Genomic DNA, 24,417 nt, shown 5'->3' on the forward strand with positions numbered 1-24,417 from the left:
ATTGTTAAATTTATATACAAACAACATTTGTAAAGTTACAAAGGACTTAAAGTTATCATAATTTGCAGATGATACAACTGTGTTTTCTTCAAGAGAGAAAACACAAGGTGATACAAATAACAGAAGAAATTAACAAATTAAAAAGATAGCCTGACATACAGCAGACTATCTTTGAATCTCAGTAAAACTAAAATAATGTTATTTGGTTACAGTTGAATGGAAAGTCAAACACAAATACAAATAGACGGAGTAGACATTGAAAGGGTAAATGAAAACACATTTTGGGTGTAATAATAGATGATAAACTGAACAAGAAACCTCATGTAAAAAATATACAACATAAAGTAGCAACAAACACTTCAATAATGAATAAAGCAAAACATGTTCTGGACCAAAAATCAGTTCATATTCTCTACTGCTCACTAGTGTTACATATCTGAGTTACAGTGCAGAAATATGGGAAATAACTACAAATGTGAGCTTCATTCACTAACGGTGTTACAAAAAAGATCAGTTGTAAGAATGCATAATGTTGGATATAGAGGACATGCAAACTTTTTATTTATTGAATCACAAATATCGAAAATCAACGATTTGATGCAACTTGCAAACAGCTAAAATTGTGTACAAAGCAAACTATAACCTGCTATCAAAGAATGTACAATAGTTCTTCTCTACAAAAGAGGAGAAATATAACCTTAGAGGAAAATCTAATTAAAAAAATGTGTATGCGCGTACAACACTTAGAGCCTTTAGCATATCTGTATGTGGAATTAAATTATGGAATGGATTAACCAAAGAAACCAAACAAAGCACCAATATGATCCAGTTTAGGACACTGTTCAAAAAGTACAAAGAACAATAATGATGGACATCTTGAACCTTTTTTTTTTTTTAGATAATGATTATTTATATATGTAATATTTGTTTACTAACTATTGTATATTAATTATGTATTTACTGTTCTGTTGCAGAGAACAAGGAAAACAGATACAATTGCTAAAATATGAAAAGGTTTAGGATTAAATAAACTGCTTATTCCTACTCCTTTTCGAACTTGCTGTCATGAAACAACTGGAAATATGTGATGCATCACATGTATCGTATGTATGTTCCAAATAAACTGAACTGAAACTGAACGGCAATAACACGAGATAAAGTCCGCCCCTTTTAGGCTCATTAGCTGACACATACTTTTGTTTCTCATCCTAATTCTGTATTTCAAGAGACAGTTGGCAACCCTAAATTCACACTAAATCATTCAAACAGCTGGAAAAAAAAATTATATTCTTTGTCTCACAATCTGCTGTATGTGCTTGTATTTTTTTTTACAGGAATACTTGAAACATTTGACACTTGTTTTGCATGACTGCAAGTTAAAAGTGCTATCATGTGTGTAATGACAAACCACCTCCAAAACAGAATTGTATTTGACAAGTTTTTACTGAATAAAACCCCCAAATGTACATGAAACATTGTACACATAAAACACTGAATATCAAGAGTATATGAACGGCCTACCTTGTTTACTTCCCAAATGACATCCTCGGCATGTTTGGCAATCAAGCAAAAATATGACAATGCAAAAAAGAACAGAAAAAACAGCAAAGGTTTTCAAAAAATATAAATATTTTGCAACGCCTTGTCATAAAAATATTGTGTCACACTAACTAGTAGGGTTGGGTACCGAATTCAGTACTTTTGTAGGTAATGACCAAATTCCCCTGTTCCTATCAATTCACGTAAAATCAAAGGGTGCCATAGTTCGATATCTTTGTTGCATGTGACGTCATGTCCAGTTTCAGTCTGGTCATGTCTGCTCTCAGACTAAACACGGGCTCACGTAAACAATCACTCGAGTAATACTCAGGCCGGACTCAGCCAAACTCCCTCTAAGTCACCTTGCCATTTTCAACACCAAAAAAGTCTGCTTCATAAAAAAAAACGCTCAAACATTAAGTAATGTGACACTCTTTTAAAATGTGCTAGCTTAATGCTAATTTACATAGGATTTGCCATAGACAGGCTACAATTAACAAGCGATTTTACATGGCGATTTCAACACCTTGGAATTTGGTATAAGGAACTACAATTAAGATTATAGTTCTACAGTTTTGTGTAATGAGAACTATTCTTACAGTATTGACACGCTGTAGGGCGTAACCTAACTAATTATTCTTCCTAAAAAAAGCTACTTTCTAGTTTGACAACATACCATAAATAGTTATACAGAACTGCCATCTAATGGTCTTGGAAGTGCAACTGCATTGTAAATGAGACTAATGTAATCAGAAAACAAGATATAACAACTGGACAGCAGTTCTCATAATCATCATTCTTAAATGTTACATAAAAAAAAATTTGCATTATCATAGAACAGTCCCGAAAAATTGTACTATTGTTCCAAAATATTTGTAAAAATAATGATGAGATGTGACACAAGGTGATATTCTCTGATTAGCAGCTGTCTATTGGTTTGAAAAGGAAAGAAGAAATCCTTGTCAATGTGATGACACATGAACCCCAAATGATGACATCACAACTACATGGACACAAAGATCAACATCAACATGATTCACTGGCAAAATATTGTTGGAAATTGCAGATTGAAGCTGTTTTCTCAGCCATAAACAGCCAAAGAAGACATCGTGTAAGACGAGGAGCAATTTGTGCAGATGTGAAAGAAATGTCCAAGTGTGATGAGGTCCCTCAGCGATGGAGACATCTCTCTGTGTTCCAGTGCACAAAGCATCCTGGAGGAAGAAGATGACTCAGCACATTCCCAAAAAAAGCAGGTGAATCCAAGTGCAGATGTTAGCATGTGGCAGAGTGAACATCATCTTCACACAAAGTCAGAAGAACATTTGGAGGTGCGTGAAAAAGCAAAGTCCTCACTGTGTGCCGACTGCTGTGTGTCACTCAGCCTTCAGCCTTCACGTCTCTCTGAGAGCTCGTTACCACCGTCACCAGCTGTCAGAGCACAAAAGGCACCATGAGCTGGTTACGCTGCTCATGCTAAGCCGACACCTCACTCTGGTGAAGGAAGTCCATCCAGAAGGTGCATCTTCACTCATATCACATCTTTTGAGCTGGGAATTCAATCAGAAGCATCAAGAAGCAGAATTCTGCTCTTCTACTTCCTGACTAGTCTAAGACTAAGTCTCCAAACAGGTTCAGTCTGGCTTCAAGGCTCATGTGCAACCAGCCCTCCAGTGTCTTAGTCAAGTACGGTCATGGTCAGAAGTTTACACACACGTGTAAAGAACATCATGTCATGGCTGTCTTGAGTTTCCAATAATTTCTAAACTCTTGTTTTTTTGTGATAGAGTGATTGGAGCACATACTTGTTGGTCACAAAAACATTCATGAAGTTTGGTTCTTTTATGAATTTAGCGCTTTGAGTCTTTGGAAAAGCGCGATATAAATCTATCCATCCATCCATTTTCTACCGCGTATTCCCTTTTGGGGTCGCGGGGGGCGCTGGCGCCTATCTCAGCTACAATTGGGCGGAAGGCGGGGTACACCCTGGACAAGTCGCCACCTCATCTAAGTTATCATTATTATTATTATTATTATTATGGGTCTACTGAAAATGTGAGCAAATCTGCTAGGTCAAAAGTATACATACAGCAATGTTAATATGTGCTTACATGTCCCTTGGCAAGTTTCACTGCAATAAGACACTTCTGGTTTTTCACCCCTCCTCTTGACAAAATTGGTGCAGTTAAGCTAAATGTGTTGGTTTTCTGACACAGACTTGTTTCTTCAGCATTGTCCACACGTTTAAGTCAGGACATTGGGAAGGCCATTCTAAAACCTTCATTCTAGCCTGATTTAGCCATTCCTTTACCTCTGTTGACGTGTGTTTGGGGTCATTGTCCTGTTGAAACACCCAACTGCGCCCAAGACCCAAGTTCCGGGCTTAAAATTTTAGGATGTCCTCAAGAATTTGTAGGTAATCCTTATTTAGAATTGTCCCATTTACTCTCTGTAAAGCCCCAGTTCCATAGGCTGAAAAACAGGCCCAGAGCATTACACTACTACCACCACCATGCTTGACAGTAGGAATGGTGTTCCTCAGATTAAAGGCCTCACCTTTTTCTCTTCCAAACATATTGTTGGGAATTGTGGCCAAACAGCAAAATTGTTGTTTCATATCCAGCAATATGTTTGTAAGAGATAACGTGAGGCCTTTTATCCCAGGAACACCATGTCAACCGTCAAGCATGGTGGTGGTAGTATTCTCTGGGCTTGTTTTGCTGCCAATGGAGCAGGTGCATTACAGAAAGTAAATGGGACAATGAAGAAGGAGGATTACCTCCAAATATTTCTTGACAACCTAAAACTATTAGCCCAAAGGTTGGGTCTTGGGCGCAGTTGGGTGTCGCAACAGAACAATGACCCCAAACACCCGTCAAAGGTGGTAAAGGAATGGCTAAATCAGGATCCTGACTTAAACGTGTGGACAATGCTAAAGAAACAAGTCCATGTCAGAAAACCAACAAATTTAGCTGAACTTGACCAATTTTGTCAAGAGGAGGGGTCAAAAACAAAGCCCCTTATTGCAGTGAAACTTGCCAAGGGACATGTAAGCAAATATTAACACTGCTGTATGTATACTTTTGACCCAGCAGATTTGCTCACATTTTCAGCAGACCCATGATAGATTCATAAAAGAAGCAAACTTCATGAACGTTTTTTGTGACCAACAAGTATGTGCTCCAATCCCTCTATCAGAAAAAAAAAAAAAAGAGTTGTAGAAATGATTGGAAACTGAAGACAGTCATGACATTATGTTCTTTACAAGTGTATGTAAACTTTTGACCACGACTGTACATGAAGACAGACACGCTAAATGGATTGCGCTCTCTATTTTGCTAATTTCAGAGACTCTGCGCAGGAGTTAAGTAGATGAGGTTTGCACATGTTTTAAAACACACAAACCTTTAGTAGATCAGGCCCATGATGTTCATTATCATGACCACTCATCAAAAGTTGGCTGTGATACTTTCTATTGCGTGCGCTTACACCAGTATCAAGCTACTCCTAATGGAGGGAAGCTTTTATTTTCCTGCTAAACTTGTAACACGTGTCTACATCACACCTTAAAACAGCAAGTTTGCAAGTTGACCCTTACAAAGATACCAACAATCCAGAATGTTGATGGTAACAGAAACAGAAAGTCAATATTATATTGAATATAGCTGACATAAAAGGTGTATAACAAAGATGAATATGTAATAGATGATATTAATAATTTAAATCTTTGTGGGGGTAAACTTACAAAGTGTGTGAGTGATGCTTCACCACTGCTTTGTTTATTGCTCTGGTTTCCAAGAAAGAGAAGACGTTTTACTTACCAGCTGGATCGTATTGGGCTGAAATGAAAGAGAAAGCAGGTGGAATTCACATCTCATGAATGACAGCTGAGACTTTTTGGCGTCTTCCTGAAAGAGGAAACATTTGTGTCCCTCACCTTGTCTGCTTCGGCGACGCTTGATGATGATGATGATGATGGGGGCCGCCAGGAGGACCACCACAGCGAGGACCGCCAGCGTGGCAGTGACGCTCACGTTGCCTGTTGGTATGGTATGATTGATTTGTTTGACAGCTGCTTGATAAGTCACATGAAGGAACATCAGGTGGTTCCATTGACACTATTCAACATGTCCTAGATGTGTCTTTCTCACCTTCATGGCTTGCGTTGCTCAGGATGCTTCTTCTCTCCAGCTTGGTGACCAGGTCCTCCTTGACGCCAGACAGCTGGAACACACATTCGTACTTGCCCTCCACCTCGGCCGTCACCTCCACTTTCAGCTCCACCGACATCTGGAAGGTTCCGTCGTGGTTGGGGAGCAGCTCTCCGTGCTCCACGTCCTCCAAGATCTGCTCGCCGTCTTTCCTCCAAAACAAGTCGGCTCGGTCGGGGTAGAAACCTGTCGCCATGCAGATGACCGGAGAGGATGGCGTCTTCTGGAGGAGGAACACCTCTGGAAGCTCTGCACAGGAAGTGACGTGTGAATGGAGGATGATGTGGAGAGAAAGGTGGAGATAAATGGAGAGAATAGAGGTAAAGATGGAGAAAAAATGAGAAAATGGAGGTAAAGATGGAGCAAATGAAGGTAAGGGTGGAGCAAATAAAGGTGAAGAAGGACAAAATGAAGTTAAGATGCCGAAAAAAAGGAGAGGATGGAGGTAAAGATGGAGGAAAAAGGAGAAAATTGAGGTAAAAAGAAAGAAAAAAGGTGAGAATGAAGTTAAAGATGGGGAGAACAGGAGATAATGGAAGTAAAGATGGAGCAAATGAAGGTAAAGAAGGAGAGGGAGGGAGAAAATTAAGGTAAAGGTGGAGAGAAAAAGAAAGAATGAAGGCAAAGATGAAGAGAAGAGGCAATAAGGAAGATAAAGATGGAGAGAAAAGGAGGAAAGTGAGAATGAAGGTAAAGATAGATAGAAAAGGAGAGAGTGGAGGCAAAGATGGAGAGAAAAGGGGGAGAATGGAAGTAAAGAAGCAGAAAGAAGGTGAGAATGAAGTTAAAGATAAAGAGAAAAGGAGAGAATTAAGGTAAAGCTGGAGAGAATTGACATAAAGATAGAGAGAAAAGTTGAGAACAAAATAAAAACAGAGAGAAAAAGAGGAAGATGGAAAGAAAAGGAGAGAACGAAGGTGAAAAAAGATAGAAAATTAGAAAGAAGGTAAAGTTGGAAATAAAATGAGACAATGAAGGTAAAGAAGGAGAGAGAAGGAGACAATGGAGGTAAAGATGGAGAGAAAATGATATAATGAGGTAAAGATGGAGAGAAAAGGAAGGAATGGAGGTAAAGATGGAGAAAAAAGGAGAGAATTGAGGTAAATATGGAGAGAAACAAAGAAAAAATGTAAAGGTAAAGATGGGGAGAAAATGAGCGAATAAAGGTAAAGATAGATAGAAAAGGAGAGATTGGAGGTAAAGATGGAGAGAGGAGAGAATGATGGCAAAGATGGAGAGAAAAGGAGAGCATGAAGGCAAAGATGGAGAGAAAAGGAGAGCATGGAGGTAAAGATGGGGAGAAAAGGTGAAAATTAAGTTAAAGATGGATAAAGAAAAGAAAGGAAAGGATGCAGAAAAAAGGAGAAATTGAAGTAAAGATGGAAAGAAAAGGAGAGAAAAGGAGAGAATGAAGGTAAAGATGGAGAGAAAAGGAGAGAATGGAGGTAAAGATGGAGAGAAAAGGAGACCATGAAGACAGACATAAACAGAGAAAATGGAGGTAAAGATGGAGAAAAAGGAAAAGAAAGGGAAAGATGCAGAAAAAAGGAGAGAATGAAGGTATAGATGGAGAGAAAAGCAGAGAATGAAGGCAAGGATGGAGTGAATAAAGGTAAGTATGGAGAAAACAGGTGAAAATGAAGTTAAAGATGGAGAGATAAGAAGAGAAAGATGCCATAAAAAGGAGAAATGGAGGTAAAGATGAGAGAAAAGGCGAAAATAAAGTCAAAGATGGATAGAAAAAAGAAAAGAAAGAGAAAGATGCAGAAAAAAGGAGAAATTGAGGTAAAGATGGAGAGAAAAGGAGAGAATGAAAGTAAAGATGGAGAGAAATGGAGAGCATGAAGGTAAAGATGGAGAGAAAAGGAGACAATGAAGACAGAGATAAACAGAGAAAATGGAGGTAAAGATGAAGAAAAAGGAAAAGAAAGGGAAATATGCAGAAAAAAAGGAGAGAATGAAGGTATAGATGGTGAGAAAAGAGAAAGAAGGGAAAGATGCAGAAAAAAAGAAATGGATGTAAAGATGGAGAGAATAGGATTAAATAAAGGAAAAGATGGAGAAAAAGGGAGAACATTTAAGTAAAGATGGAGCAAAAGGGAGAGAATGAAGGTAAAGATGTAGAGAATGAAGGTAAAGATGGAGAGAAAAGGAGAGAATGAAGGTAAGGATGGAGAAAAGAGGTGAAAATGAAGTTAAACATGGAGAGATAAGAGAAAGAAGGGAAAGATGCAGAAAAAAGGAGAAAAGGAGGTAAAGATGAGAGAATAGGAGAGAATAAAGTTAAAGATGGAGAGAAAAGGAGACAATGAAGGTAAATATACAGATAAACAGACAAAATGGAAGTAAAGATGGAGAAAAAAGGCAAAAGACGTTAAAGATGGAGAGAAAAGAAGAGAAAGAAGGGAAAGATGCAGAAAAAGGAGAAATGTAGGTAAAGATGAAGAGAATAGGAGAGAATGTGTCACGTGTATGCGGCACCCTTGTTGCGCGGAGTTGCCACTTCGTGGATGCACAACGACCAGTCAGCAGGAGTGCAGGTAAGAAACTGGTTTTAATATAATCAAACAAAAGAACACCGGTACAAAATGGAAAATAAAGCGCGTGCCTACGCACACGAAGCTAAGACGGAACTTAGCACAACAAAAACAGGGATAAGCAGAGAATACATACGTGTCGTGTTGCATTTAGCAAACAATGAGCCGAGGACGAACTGAGGAATCAGGTGGGCTCAAATACACAAAAAATAATCAAAAACAGGTGTGTGACAGGAGCCCGTGAGGAGGAGCACACTACGTTGCCATGGTGACTAAACAAACGGGGAAGTGCTCAAACATAACGAATCGGCAGAGTCCAGAACTAAACATGAACAAACACATATAAACGGCAAAACAGTAAACGATCCGCTTAGCGGATCGTAACAGAATGAAGGTAAAGATGGAGAGAAAAGGAGAATGAAGGCAAGGATGGAGCGAATAAAGGCAAAGAAAAAAAATGAAGGTAAAGATGGTAAGAAAAGAAGAGAAATAAGGGAAATATGAAGAAAAAAGGAGAAATGGACGTAAAGATGGAGAGAATAGGAGCGAATAAAGGGAAAGATGGAGCAAAAGGGAGAGAATGAAGGTAAAGATGGAGAGAATGAAGGTAAAGATGGAGAGAATGAAGGTAAAGAAAGAAAGAGGAGAGAATGGAGGTAAAGATAGAGAGAAAAAGGAGGTGAAGAGAAAAGAGTATGGAGAGACAGAGTGTAATGTGAGTAATGTTCCTATAGGGGGAGTGCTAACATGTGAGAAGGTGAAAGTACAATGTGTGCTTCTACCTGTTCTCATTAGGACCTTCTTCCCATACTCCACATACTTCTTCAAGTAAGAAGGACATCCCTCAGTGAAATAATACTTATAGTCGGCTAGTAGACGTATGTCCTGGTCCCACTTGAGTTTGGTGGGGAAAGCTTGTTGTTTTTCTGCGGTCCATGTCCATGTCTTCATTTCCAACGATATGAAATCTTCTCCATCATAACTGTGCTGCTGCCAACCTTTAACCTCATCAGTCTCATCATTCCATTCACATCCTGTCATCACCTGGTAAGTGTGAACACCTGAGAGACACAAAGTGTTGTAAAGCAGAGTGAAACTAACACACAACATGTCTTTGTTGTAGCTTATTATGGGATGGACAGAGACAAGGTATATCAGTGCAGTAATGTGTGTTTTTAATACACTATCAAAATATCAAATATATTAGAATAGTAGAAAGTTCAACATAAACAAACCTCCAGTTTGGTTGAAACGCTTCTTAAGTATTTCAATGTTGTCTTTGGAGACATGTTGTCTAAAAACTTTTTTCTCTGTTTCTCTCTGCCAGTAGTTTGGATCCTCTGCTGTGATTTTGTTCATCCAGTCCTGTTTGGATTCTGCTTTCCTGATGTTGCTGTCATAGTAACTCATCTCAACTTCATCAACATAACCAACCTCCACAAACTGTGGTAAATTTGGAACTTGAGAGGATGCAGTGGTGAAATACTGCAGCGTGTGGATCACTGAAAGACAAAAAGGCAGAAAAACAATATTTGATTCTTGAGTTTCATGTTGAACAATTCCTATTTGAAATGATGCTGTCTTCATTTCAACTTCAAACACTGCTGCTTCTCACAGTAAACAATCACTTCCTGTTCCCAGAGACAATAACACCGTTTGTCTTTGATGTCATGCATCTCACATTTATCAATCAATCAATCAATGTTGACTTATATAGCCCTAAATCACTAGTGTCTCAAAGGGCTGCACAAACCACCACGACATCCTCGGTAGGCCCACATAAGGGCAAGGAAAACTCACAACCAGTGGGACATCGGTGACAATAATGACCCAGTGGGACGTCGGTGACAATAATGACTATGAGAACCTTAGAGAGGAGGAAAGCAATGGATGTCGAGCGGGTCTAACATGATACTGTGAAAGTTCAATCCACAATGGATCCAACACAGTCGCGAGAGTCCAGTCCAAAGCGGATCCAACACAGCAGCGAGAGTCCCGTTCACAGCGGAGCCAGCAGGAAACCATCCCAAGCGGAGGCGGATCAGCAGCGCAGAGATGTCCCCAGCCGATACACAGGCAAGCAGTACATGGCCACCGGAACGGACCGGACCCCCTCCACAAGGGAGAGTGGGACATAGAAGAAAAAGAAAAGAAACGGCAGATCAACTGGTCTAAAAAGGGAGTCTATTTAAAGGCTAGAGTATACAAATGTGTTTTAAGGTGAGACTTAAATGCTTCTACTGAGGTGGCATCTCGAACTGTTACCGGGAGGGCATTCCAGAGTACTGGAGCCCGAACGGAAACGCTCTATAGCCCGCAGACTTTTTTTGGGCTTTGGGAATCACTAACAAGCCGGAGTCCTTTGAACGCAGATTTCTTGCCGGGACATATGGTACAATACAATCGGCAAGATAGGATGGAGCTAGACCGTGTAGTATTTTATACGTAAGTAGTAAAACCTTAAAGTCACATCTTAAGTGCACAGGAAGCCAGTGCAGGTGAGCCAGTACAGGCGTAATGTGATCAAACTTTCTTGTTCTTGTCAAAAGTCTAGCAGCCGCATTTTGTACCAACTGTAATCTTTTAATGCTAGACATGGGGAGACCCGAAAATAATACGTTACAGTAGTCGAGGCGAGACGAAACAAACGCATGGATAATGATCTCAGCGTCTTTAGTGGACAGAATGGAGCGAATTTTAGCGATATTACGGAGATGAAAGAAGGCCGTTTTAGTAACGCTTTTAATGTGTGCCTCAAAGGAGAGAGTTGGGTCGAATATAATACCCAGATTCTTTACCGTGTCGCCTTGTTTAATTGTTTGGTTGTCAAATGTTAGAGTTGTATTATTAAATAGAGTTCGGTGTCTAGCAGGACCGATAATCAGCATTTCCGTTTTTTTGGCGTTGAGTTGCAAAAAGTTAGCAGACATCCATTGTTTAATTTCATTAAGACACGCCTCCAGCTGACTACAATCCGGCGTGTTGGTCAGCTTTAGGGGCATGTAGAGTTGGGTGCCATCAGCATAACAGTGAAAGCTAACACCGTATTTGCGTATGATGTCACCTAGCGGCAGCATGTAGATGCTGAAGAGTGCAGGGCCAAGGACCGAACCCTGGGGAACTCCACACGTTACCTTAACATAGTCCGAGGTCACATTGTTATGGGAGACACACTGCATCCTATCAGTAAGATAAGAGTTAAACCAAGACAGGGCTTATACCTCACTTTAAGACCACACACATGAAGAATTGGACTTATTTCCTTCTACAACTGTAAGTGTCAAATAAATATATGACATTATTGCTGGCAGAGAAGTGAAAGTTGTTTTTCCAGGTGAGGGGAAGTTCAAACTAGTGATGTCACTGCCAAAGCATGGAAATATAGCACCGCCTTATGGAATGTTGACAATGGAATACAACAACAATATTATAATACTCGTCATTTACATATTAGGACTATTACCAGTAAAAAAAAAAAGCATTTAAAAAACACGTAAAGTCACTTTTTAGACTTAAGAGTTCATCTTTCATGTTTTTTTTCTCTTTTTACTTTCTTTTATTGTAATTGGATGTGCGTACTTTTATTTTTTATTTTATTATTTTGAGAATTATTTATTTATTTATCCTTTATTTTATTTGTAACTGGATTTGTGCATTATTATTTTACTTTCAACTTTTGAAAAGAGGATCCCCATTAGCCGTTTCTGCGTCGGCTAGTGGGGATACTCAATAAACAAACAATAATCCATCCATCCATTTCCTACCGCTTGTCCCTTTCAATGAATTATATCCATTACTTCAGAATAATTCCCACCAATAGAGTAATTTTTGTGTACATTAAATTAGTCTGATCTACATCTCATCTTATAACTAATACTACTGATTTTTTGCTGGACTAATTATTGTTATTTTCCTATTTAAAACTGAAACCAACGTTTCTGGAAATGCTAAAGTAAAAAGTTGGATGTATGTTGCTGTTAAAGTGAGACAACTTGAACAAGTTTGACTCAAAGGTTGAGCAACAAATGAAGATACAAACTATTCACGGATTGATGTTGGTGGGAAGAGAAGAGCGTCAATAATAATGAGAAGAAATAAATGAGAGTATTTTGTATGAAATGAGCATGTAGGAATGAGGTGTATAAACTTATAAAGAAAGTGGACTTACCAGTTGCCGCGCTGTGTGTTTGTACAACTAGGAGGAAGAAGGAAAGCAAGTTCATCATCAAATGTCACAAAAGTGCAGAAGTCAATAAAAAAAAGTTTCTAGTTTTAATCCTCTCAGAAAAACAACACCACGACAACTTGCTTGACGAGTAAACATGAAATGGAGCTTTTGCATAAAATCCGGAAATCACGTGACTTGAAACAACTTCCTGGAGGAGGATACAAATATTTTACAGCAACGCAGTTCCTCCACTGCAGCTAACACATGAATATTAACTAAATAAAAGTCATATCATCATTACAGGAACAAAAGTGAATCTAGCGAGGGGCGCGTCGGGGGTGACGTCATGTTTTTGAAGCAGCTTTATTATAATACACACACTAACTTTATAGGAAAAAATACACAACAACTAAATGAACATTTTACATAAGTGACAAAGACATGCACCTGGGGATAGGTTGATTGGCAACACTAAATGGTCCCTAGTGTGTGAATGTGAGTGTGAATGTTGTCTGTCTATCTGTGTCGGCCCTGCGATGAGGTGGCGACTTGTCCAGGGTGTACCCTGCCTTCCGCCCGATTGTAGCTGAGATAGGCGCCAGCGCCCCCCGCGACCCCGAAAGGGAATAAGCGGTAGAAAATGGATGGATGATGGATATTGTAGAGCCTAAACCAGTGGTGTCCAAATTGCGGCCTGGGGGCCATTTGCGGCCCGCAGGTAATCTTTATGGCCCCAAGGCACATTTTAAAAATACGATTGAAACATTTTTAAAACGTAAAAAGTGATATAAAAGAGCAAACGGTTGAAATGTAACAAGAAAATGTTGCAATGTCTGCTCTAATAACACAAAAGCTGCAATGCAGGCTGTTTCTTTCTTTAAAAAATAATAATGAATCATTGTCATTATGTCATTATGAATTAGATTATATTATATTAGATAGTACTTTATTTATTCCTTCAGGAGAGTTCCTTCTGGAAAATAAAAATTTTCAGCACAATCCCATTCAAGATCAGACAAACGTTACAGGGAAACATAACAGGATCGCTGACGGGTCTGCCGGCTTCCAGCGCCCCTTACAAAAAAGGTGAGATACAGGTAAACAAGTGGGGGGAATGGGAGAAAAAAATTGAAGATTAAGATAAAATAAAACATAATAAAAAAATCGGTCTAAGCCTGGGCCCTGGCGAGGGGGTCCACACTGAGGCCGAGGGAAAAAAACAACAACTCATAACCATAATACACATCCCTCTCACATGTGTGTAAGAGGGAAATATCAAACATCAAAGAAGACAAAGTAAATTAAAGACAGTAAAGCAGCAGATGCAACCAGCCACTTCTACATACAGCTATGAATAAAAACTAAAAGAAACATATACACTGTGGTGGCCTCTGCGGTGTTCCACGCCATCGTCCACTGGGGTGGAGGGAGCATGGCCAGAGACAGGAGCAGACCCAACAAAGCAACCAAGAGAGCCGACTCCACTCTCGGCCGCCAACCAACTCTCGGACAGTGTCCAGTCCGCATGGATGAGCGAGGATACATCCAAGGAGACTGAGACTGAGGTGTCCGACACCTGCTCACCCAACCAAAACACTGCGAAGCCTCTCCGTCCCGGCGCTCAGTGCCAGCTCCGCAGCCCTGTCCCCTCATCCGCATCTCCTCCAGTCCCTCCAAACCGACTCCGGTGTGGCAGAGACCCTGCAGCTGGTCTCCATGGCCAAAAGGCTCCCGGGAGGCAGATCCAGAAGTCCACAAAAAGCACCGCAAAGGTCATGAAAGTGCCACCCCTTGTCACACAGTCCCAAAGGGTCCCGGACCAAAAGGCAAAAAAATATAATAACACATGAAAAGAAGAGGGAAACACAAAAGGATGACACAAGAGCACAGAGCTCCTGCCAACAGCAGCCACTACAGTAGCGCCATCTTGGAAAAAAAAAAAAATAAATAAATTTTTATTTTTTTTATTTTTCTTATTTCAAATTATTGACCTATTCATGGCTCCAATTACATCACGTTAAATTTTCCACTTTGAGATATTTTTTGAGGAAAATGTAGCATATTTTGTGTTTGCCATATAAAAAAACTGAGCTGTTTTTTTTTTTTTAAAGACGGGCCTAAAACGAACAAACAAAAAACATAGACAACAATAAAACTTATCATTGACAGATAGATCTGAAGTTGATCTCGAGATTGTTGTGTTAAAAGTAAACGGTAAAAAAAATGTATAATTTACTTTCCAACACTTTAATGAGTAGGACCCTTTTAAATCCCCAATAATTTCAGTGTGATTTGTTTTTAAGTGTCATTGCTCGAAAAATAATTATTACTCAAAATCAATGGTGTTATGAATTATTGACCTTTTCAATGCTCCAATTATTATATAATCTCAAATATTCCACTTAAAAAAATTATTAGGTGAAAAAATTGCATATTTTGTGATTTTTCCATTAAAAAAAAAGTTTTTTTGTGAGAAAAATAGCATACAACTTAAATCGTTAAAATTATTATATTGACAGATAGACCTAATGTTGATCTAGAGGTTTAAAACGTGAATAATAATAAAACAGAATAATACTGAATAATGACACATTTTTAATATTTTTTTTGACCAAAACCCTTTTGGGTCCCCGGGATCAAGCTTGAGTGGAGGCCCTAATGTATATTGGTGATAAATATATTGTATTTGTTTTTAAAATTAAAAAAATGTGAAATGGCCCCCGCTTGCTTTGATTTTTCAGTGTGCGGCCCAAAGTGGAAAAGGTTTGGACACCCCTGGTCTAAACGTTTAAAACACTCTTTTAAAATAGCAAAAAACAATAACCTAACACTTTGGTTTTATTTGTAATTCTTTGTATTTTTGGAATAATTGAACAATTGATCATACATATACGATGCACACACATATCAAGGCACTTTCAACACAATACGATTCAATATTTTACAGCAAGTTCAACAATTACATAGGAATATAAAATAAATCAAATTAAATACAATGCCAATACCAACCAGACCTTGAAAAATAAGATACAATACAAATGAGATTAAAATAAAAATATACATCAGTAAATTAAATAAATAAAAATATAAAAGTGATCAATAAAAAAAATATTTAAAATGGGATGGAGTGGATTTTTACACTCTTAATAAAAATATTGTTTTTAAAAATTTAAAACATTTATCATCATCGACCTCACTTCATTTGACACTCACAAGGATTTAGAGAAGAAACCATTAGATGCACCAATGTCTTTACATCTGAGGGCTCCACTAATTAAATATTCATCCGTGAAAGACAAAGTTGGTTTTTTCGTGCTGCTGAGATCGTGACGCTAATGAGGAAAATGATAAGTTTTTTTGCAGTTTTTCTCCTGCTACAAATATTAGTCTCATCTACAATTCATGTCTGCCGTTGTTTTTAAGCTGTGAAGTTCATATTTTATCAGTAAAGTTGACCCGGGAGGAAGTCACTACTACCACAAAATAAAATGAAAGTCGCAACACCTTCAAAATGAGTGATTTTTTTTACGTGAAAGTAAATGAAATTAATATAATGTATGAATGGATGTATGTACAACAACAATTTGGGAGGGTTGTAATCTTTTAATGGCTGTTAAGTAGAGGAGACACGGACATCAGCGTGGATCTACAAGAGCTTTATTTTTCAACTTGCCACAGAGTGAATTCCGGTCCTTCGACAATTGCTATTTCTTTGGAATCAAAGTAAATAATATATACAAATAAATATATAAATTACATATAGCCTACTATTTGCGCACTACTGACAAGTGATGCACCGAAAATGTAATCGTCTTAAATAGACTTTGCTCACCTAAACCGGGTGTTGTGGTTGAAATATCCACAAATATCCACAGCACACAGGAAAGATGTAGCTCGCCCAAAGCTGATAAGAAAGTCACATTCAGGTCGCATTGCGTTTAGACTGAAGTCACACTTAAAATGATCAGATTCCAATCGGATTCAGGACAACCCCCTGATATGGCCTCAATCTGATGCCAAAACATCAGATTTGAAGGACTTTGAAGCATTTGGACTGTCAAAAAAATCAGATCTTTGTCACTTGAGGGCATAAAAATAATCTGATTTATTGTGCACTGTAAACGGATCTATAAGACCTGCTCAGTGTTCCTGTGGTTGGAGTGTCCGCCCTGAGACTGGAAGGTCTTGAGTTCAAACCCGGCCGAGTCATACCAGACACTTAAAAAATACGACCCATTACCTCCCTGCTTGGCACTCAGTACCAAGGGTTGGAATTGGGGGTTAATTCACCAAAATGATTCCTGAGCATGGCCACTGCTGCTCACTGCTCCCCTCACCTCCTAGGAGGTGAACATGGGAATGGGTCAAATGGGGATGATATTTTCACAACTCCTAGTGTGTGTGTATAACTATCGTTGTGACTTTAACTATAAAATCATACCTGATATATATTTTAATGACTCACTCATTTAATCACGTCAAGGATTGTTCGTTACATTTGTTTACCTTCATAAGTCATGTGTTGTGTGTTGATAATTGAAAATATGAAATGAAGAGAAACATTTTAGTTTCATCTTTTATATAGGCATAAGACATTTTAAAATATACAATATTAATAATTATATATGTATATGCCAATAAGAATGTAAGATGAGGGTGCTAACGCACAATTGTTTTCATGTACTCTTCTCTTATTATAAACAGGAGGCTGCAAGAACAATGCCAACACACAGCAATTCCACTCAATCTACGCCAAGCTGGCTGTACACTGTGGCATTGAACCCAGCAAAACTGGAAATGCCACAGCACAAAACAACGCTAAGATCCTCCCTATGACGAAGGACTCGGAGGACAACATTCCAGATGCCTTTGAGGTGGTGCCAAAAGTTCTTGTCGAGCATGACTATGCCAACTGAACACCACCTCAGAACTGCCCCCTACTGTACAACCGTGGCACTTTCAGCCAGAAGTTGTTCTTCACAGATGTCTGTAGAACTCAAAATGACAAACATGCTTAAGAAATGTCCAGATTTGCTCAGTCATACGAGGATTCGGTAAGTTTACAGTATATGTACTTAAAATAAGTTATTATATGAATTGGCCTTAAAACAAACACACTGCTCTTTACAACATTATTCAAAGGAAAAGAAGACCACTTTTTTACGAGGGGTGGGCAATATGGCCTAAAATCTATATTGCAATAAACTCCCTTCCACTTAAATGCAGCTGGGATAGGCTCTAGCGCCCCCTGTGACTTTAATGTCAGTTACTGATGTATAAACTTAGAGAAAAGATTAGGTTCTCTCCAGCGTAAAACTGCATTCTGTATTGTTGTCTCTGCTATGGCGCCACTTTGTGGTCGAGTTCGTTCACTGAGAGTGCTGTGGGTTGAAAGTGTATTTCCTTTTGCTTCGTAGTTTCATTTATTTCGCCCAGCAACGTTTGTAACTGAAACCGGGGATTTCCAGTGGATCTGGAACCGCGGCACCATGGCGACAAACCAATTTTTTTTTGTTGTTTTCAAGTCAATGTGTCAGTTTCCACCGCCTGGCTTCTATATTTAGTGGTCGACACAACAAGCGGTTAAATTGAGCTAAAATCTGCTTGTGAGGGACAGGAAGTCTTGCATAAACACAAAATAAATGATCTAGTTTACTTTCAAATTACAATATTCTATTTAAGGCGGGTGGTATTTCAACAATTTGAAAAGTCCTAATGGACATGAAGTCAACTTGTCAAAAGGTTGGCAGACTTAATTTCACGTTTTTGACACAAATGGACGAAAACATGCTGATTCTAAAAGGCCCCAGATTAAAGAATCATTACAGGCATATCCTGGACAGCTATATGGGGGTCTGTATTTCAGCATTGTATTAAAATGACTAGTTCCATCTCCAACATGAAAGCAAGTGTCGCTAACGTGACTGCACATAGGACAACGTGTGAAGGAGAATTGCAAGTTGTCGAAACAAATATTGTGTATGAGTGACAAGAGGCTCACTTTGTTCATGTAAGTCTACTGTGGAATAAACATGCTCAGGTACTGAAAGCAATGCTTAGAGTTGAGCAATATATCGATATATTGGGGATTTGTCTCTTTGCGATATAAAACATTACTATATTGTGATATTCGGTATACGTTCTCACAGAGTTGCTTTTAGCTGCAGGCATTACACTTCATGCATATCCCACTCGTTCTTGTCTTTTCTTCTCACAGAGACATAAAACAAGCGCACCTTCTTACATACGTCTCATACTATCACGCGTGCAACGTCACATGCCCTCCCCGAGAAGAGAGGTAGCGACATGGGTAACAATAGCTGTGATGCTAACGATATGTTCCATCCATCCATTTTCTAACGCTTATTCCCTCTGCGGTCGCGGGGGGGCGCTGGTGCCTATCTCAGCTACAATCGGGCGGAAGGCGGGGTGCACCATGGACAAGTCGCCACCTCATCGCAGGGCCAACACAGATAGACAGACAACATTCACACTCACATTCACACACTAGGGCCCATTTAGTGTTGCCAATCAACCTATCCCCAGGTGCATGTCTTTGGAGGTGGGAGGAAGCCGGAGTACCCGGAGGGAATCCACGCAGTCATGGGGAGAACATGCAAACTCCACACAGAAAGATCCCGAACCCAGGACTAATCAGGGCCTTCGTATTGTGAGGCAAACGCACTAACCCCTCTCCCACCGTGCTGCCCCGCTAACGATGTGTTGCGAGTGGTAATACTAGAGAAAAAAAGTTACAATTATAGTACCAATGATTGTTACACACACACACACTAGGTGTGGTGAAATTTGCCCTTTGCATTTGACCCATCCCTTTGATCACCACCTGGGTAGTGAGGGGAGCAGTAAGCAGCAGCGGTGCCGCGCCCGGGAATCATTAATGGTGATTTAACCTCCAATTCCAACCCTTGATGCTGAGTGCCAAGCAGGGAGGCAATGGGTCCGATTTTTTTTATAGTCTTCGGTATGACTCGGCCAGGGTTTGAACTCCCAACCTACCGATCTCAGGGCGGACAAGGTGCAAATCTGGTAACAAATGAAGAAAGAATTAATTCTCAAGAAAAACAGCAGGGAGTCCATCGTCTGGCTTCAAGCGGGAAGATGTTGAACAATTATGCGACAAAAGCGTTGCTCCAAAAAGTAGCAGCACTGCTAATTTGTAACATCATTTGAAAAGTCACCCACCAGAGAATGAAGAGAGCTTGAAACTCGCCATGTCAACATCTCCGTTCGGTGCCACAGCAAACAAAATGCCGAAGCAACCATTTCCAGATCAACACCGTATGAAAAAACTAGTCAACAACAGAGGGAGATAACGTCCGCAGGAACTTACCACATAGCGAAGGACATACACTATTTGATTTCCTATTGTGCAGCTCAGTTATGGAAATATCTTGTGTGACATCATGCACAAAAGTGCACTTTAGTATTTTTTAACTATTGTACTGTAGTGACATCATGCACAAAAATGCACTGATAGCTTGCTTTAAAATGTCTCTGATAATCTTGCAATTTATGTTTTGAAATGACATGAATGTTTGTGCCACTGCTTAATAACTGTTTAATAAATACAGTTTTGCTAAATTGACTTGTGGTTTCCCTCTCTGCATGAAAGTTTAAAATGAGCATATATTAATGCAGTATGAAGAGGAATAATTTAATGTAGACACATAGAATCAACATACTGCTGTGATTATGTGCATCAAGTGTTTATTCAAGGCTAAGGCAAAATATTGAAATATGTATCGTACATCGCGACATGGTCTAAAAATATTGAGATATTAATAAAAGGCCATATCACCCAGTCCTAGGTTTCACTATGTATAGCGATCTGAGTCACTAGAGGAAAACACTAAATAAATATACTTCACCTCACATAAAAGGGAACCACAATTTATTGTATTTTGCCTATCAAGAACACATCTTTTTTTCTTTTGTATGCAATCTAAATAGTAAATAATGCGATCAAAAGTCTGATTACAATAGATGCTATTAGAGTTGCATTATTCTGCCTACAAGGAACTTAAAAAATATCCAAACACCTCCGTTAAGGTGTTATGTACATGCAGTACGTATATATTGGTAGGTTGGTAATACATTGCATCCTGCCAGCTGCTATGCTGACAGTTATTTTAGTAGCTGTCATTAAAGACAAGGCTGGTAAGGAAGGGACTATGGACAATTATCAACCTATCGCCCGAGCCAGAATGTTATCTAGAGCAATGGTCCCCAACCATCGGGCCGGGGCCCGGATCGATTGGTACCGGGCCGCAGAATATTTTTTAAATTATTTTATTATTTTTTAATAAAAATAAAAAATATATTATTTTTGTTTATTTTTTATTAAAACAACATAAAAAACACAAGATACACTTACAATTAGTGCACCAATCCAAAATAAAACCTCTGTTTTTCATGACAAAGGGGAGGATCAACATCTTAATTTCACAGGTTTCTATTTGTCTGGTCAAACCCTGTCTGTGTGCAACAATGTCAAAAACTTAGGCCACTTCATCAATGACAAGATGGAGGATTATGCTGACATGCTTAGACGGAGAAAAAAGCCAATATACTGGTGAGAAAATGTCATGACTACTTGGATGAAGCGAAGGTGCAATTTTAATATTTGGTTACATGTCCCCTGGAAAGTTTCCCTGCAATAAGGCACTTTTGGTAGCCATCCACAAGATTCTGGTTGAATTTTTGACCACTCCTCTAGACAAAATTGATGCAGTTCAGCTAAATGTGTTGGTTTTCTGACATGAACTTGTTTCTTCAGCATTTTCCACATTTTTAAGACAGGATTTTGGGAAGGCCATTCTAAAACCTTCCTTCTAGCCTGATTTAGCCAGTCTTTTACCACTTTTGACGTGTGTTTAGGAGCATTGTCCTGTGCCCAAGACCCAACCTCCGGGCTGATGATTTTAGGTTGTCCTGAAGAATTCGGAGGCAGCACGGTGAGATAGGGGTTAGTGCGTCTGCCTTACAATACGAAGTTCCTGCAGTCCTGGGTTCAAATCCAGGCTTGGGATCTTTCTGTGTGGAGTTTGCATGTTCTCCCCGTGAATGCGTGGGTTCCCTCCGGGTACTCCGGCTTCCTCCCACTTCCAAAGACATGCACTTGGGGATAGGTTGATTGGCAACACTAAATTGGCCCTAGTGTGTGAATGTGAGTGTGAATGTTGTCTGTCTATCTGTGTTGGCCCTGCGATGAGGTGGCGACTTGTCCAGGGTGTACCCTGCCTTCCGCCCAATTGTAGCTGAGATAGGCACCAGCGCCCCCCGCGACCCCGAAAGGGAATAAGCGGTAGAAAATGGATGGATGGATGGATCTTCCTTTTTCATTGTCACATTAAAAGCACCAGTTTCACTGGCAGCAAAACAGACCCAGAGCATAATACTACCACCACCATGCTTGACGGTGGCTATGGTGTTCCTGAAGTTAAAAGCCTCACCTTTTCTCCTCCAAACATATTGCTGGTTATTGTAGCCAAACAGCTCAATTTTGGTTTCATCTGACCACAGAACTTTACTCCAGATCTTTTCTTTATCCATGTGATGTCAGATGAAACAAAAATTGATCTGTTTGGCCACAATACCCAGCAATATGTTTGGAGGAGAAAAGGTGATGCCCGTATATACTAGAAACACCGTGCCCACAGTCATATATACTAACATTGTTGTATGTACACTAAAATTGCTGTAGATATACTATATATAACATTGCTGTATTTATACTTTTGACCCAGCATATATGGTCACATTTTCAGTAGACCCATAATAAAGTCATAAAATAACCAAACTTCATGAATGTTTTTTGTGACCAACAAGTATGTGTTCCAATCACTCTATCACAAAAAAACAAGAGCTGTAGAAATTATTGGAAACTCAAGACAGCCATGACATTATGTTCTTTACAAGTGTATGTAAACTTTTGACCACGACTGTATGTACATCATCCTCACAAGACAACCAAACTTCTTATACGCATCACATTTCAGAATAATGTTAATCATCAAACATAAAGTCAGTAAAGATGTGAGAGTAAGAAGTAAACAAACCTGTTCTGTGTAACACAACTTGATGATGTTTCTCATAATAAACATCCAGTAGTTGATGTTGTCGCTCCTTCTCCTCTTTTGTTGGCCAAAGTTCCTCCTCATACTTTGATGTCGTTCTTTCGCACATTTTCACACAATCACAACACTTTACACTCACATTAGTTCCCTAATTAGCGATGTTAAAATAACTTCCGCGTCTCTTTGTTAGCAGCTAACAAGCTAAGCTAACTAGCCAGCTAAACTAGCTGCAAGCTACCTTAAATGAAGCTATCAAACAGGAGAAGTGTCAAAGTGTGCTCAGACTAATGTATCCGGCTACAAACAATTATCAACCGTGTGTACTCTAATAAACAACATATATGTAAGAATACAGAAATATAATGCCCGCGTTTAGGACTTCTCCGTCAGACGCCATCTTGCTTTATCATCCGATCAGTCCACGCATGCGCGTATCTGACGTCACTTCCGTCAACTTGTTTTGCCACACTTACTTACCATGGTTCTTTTGTGTCATCTGTATTTCAATAACAATGTCATCATAAACCATTACATACAAAAAACTTTATTAAATAATACGGTATTTATTATGAAACCGCACAGATCTGTACACAAACATGAAAGATGTGTTCAGAAGCCTTAAATGGAAAAAAAATATATTGTTTTATTGTTTTATAATAAGTTATTTGTTTCAGAATTCAGAAAATGTAAACATTTATTTTTTTAGGTTCCCATAAGTGCTTCGTTTAAAAATATCAACATTTAAAAAATAAATGGGAGTTAGTAGCGCCCCCGTGCGTCATTCATTACAATGACAGAAGCGTAAAAGTGGTTGAAATTGTGGCGATACACCTTGTTCATTTTCACATTCATGTTTCCTTTTACTCCGAGGTAAGATATTACTTGTTGTTGCATACATTACTAAAACATACAAGTATTTCATTAAGATGTCACAGATGTACTGGCTGCTGGTGGCAGGAGCTCTGTGCTCTTGTGTCATCCTTCTCTGTTCCTGCTGTTTCCTTTTTGTTTTCATGTGGGGTTTTGTTTGCCTTTTGGTTGGGGACCCTTTGGGACTGTGTGACAAGAAGGACTTTCGTGACTTCTGCGGTGCTTTTCTGTGAACTTCTGGATCTGCCTATCAGAGACCATCTGCTGGGTCTCTGCCACACCAGAGTCCATTTGGAGAGACTGGAGGAGATGCGTATGAAGAGACAGGGCTGTGGAGCTGGTTGAGCACCGGGACGGACAAGCTTCACTGTGTCTTGGCTGAATGAGCTGGTATCGGACACATCGGTCTCCTTGGACGCATCCTCGCCTATCCATGCGGACTGTAACTGGCCGAGAGTTGGTGGGCGGCTTTCTTGGTTGCTTTGTTGGGGCTGCTCCTGTCTCTGGCCATGCTCCTCCCACCCCTGCAGATGATGTCGTGAAACACAGCGGAGGCCACCACAGTGTATATGAGTGTTGAAATTGTGTTTTTGTTTGGTTGCTTGTCAATGCAGGGTGCAATCGTGTATGCGCTATATATATTATTGGTTAATTATTTTTTGTTGTTTTACTTTTGCTTTTGTAGCAGTATGTAGCAATAACACTGCTGGAGTGACAGCAGGTTTGCATCAGTTCTGCTCTTTTAATGTCCTTTGTGTTATTTGATGTTTCCCTCTTACACATATGTTTATGTGTGCAATGGCTATGAAGTTTTCTTCTTTCTGGACCACCTTTCCAGGGGCCCAGGCTTTGACAAAAAAAATTTTTTCATTTTATTCATACCCCTCCCCAGCGTTTACCTGTTTCTCACCGTTTTTGAAAGGGTCGGCGGGAGTAGGCAGACCCATCTGCGATCCTGTTCCGTCTCCCTGTAATGTTTGGGTGCTCTTGAATCG

At 39.4% G+C, this 24,417-nt stretch overlaps 2 protein-coding genes across 3 annotated transcripts in view; both read right to left on the reverse strand.

Moving 5' to 3' along the window:
- LOC133545347 (zinc finger protein 391-like) overlaps window positions 1-24,417 on the reverse strand; it is a 148,190-nt gene that overhangs the window by 80,542 nt on the left and 43,231 nt on the right. The gene's annotated exons all lie outside the window — the stretch shown is intronic.
- On the reverse strand, window positions 1,425-22,966 carry LOC133545355 (major histocompatibility complex class I-related gene protein-like). 2 transcript variants are annotated; one of them, XM_061890855.1, is made up of 9 exons: window positions 22,535-22,966; window positions 12,456-12,482; window positions 9,523-9,789; window positions 9,070-9,348; window positions 5,691-5,999; window positions 5,477-5,611; window positions 5,361-5,378; window positions 2,896-2,970; window positions 1,425-2,753 (listed from the first exon to the last, which is right to left on the reverse strand). In XM_061890855.1, exons 1-8 carry the CDS (start codon window positions 22,659-22,661, stop codon window positions 2,927-2,929), a joined length of 1,206 nt encoding a protein of 401 aa, XP_061746839.1. In that variant the 5' UTR covers window positions 22,662-22,966; the 3' UTR covers window positions 1,425-2,753; window positions 2,896-2,926. The 2 variants fall into 2 exon arrangements, with proteins under 2 accessions (XP_061746839.1, XP_061746840.1); XM_061890856.1 differs by having other exon boundaries at window positions 5,477-5,578; window positions 22,535-22,965.

This window comes from Nerophis ophidion, linkage group LG28 (genome assembly GCF_033978795.1).
Source record: "Nerophis ophidion isolate RoL-2023_Sa linkage group LG28, RoL_Noph_v1.0, whole genome shotgun sequence".
Classification (NCBI taxonomy): Eukaryota; Metazoa; Chordata; class Actinopteri; order Syngnathiformes; family Syngnathidae; genus Nerophis; species Nerophis ophidion.

Coding starts and splice junctions, on each gene's coding strand:
- LOC133545355 (XM_061890855.1), bottom strand. CDS start 22,661: ATGTGCGAAAGAACGACATCAAAGTATGAGGAGGAACTTTGGCCAACA. Junction 9,790..12,455: donor AACACACAGCGCGGCAACTG/GTAAGTCCACTT, acceptor TTTGTCTTTCAG/TGATCCACACGCTGCAGTAT. Junction 9,349..9,522: donor GCGTTTCAACCAAACTGGAG/GTTTGTTTATGT, acceptor TGTGTCTCTCAG/GTGTTCACACTTACCAGGTG.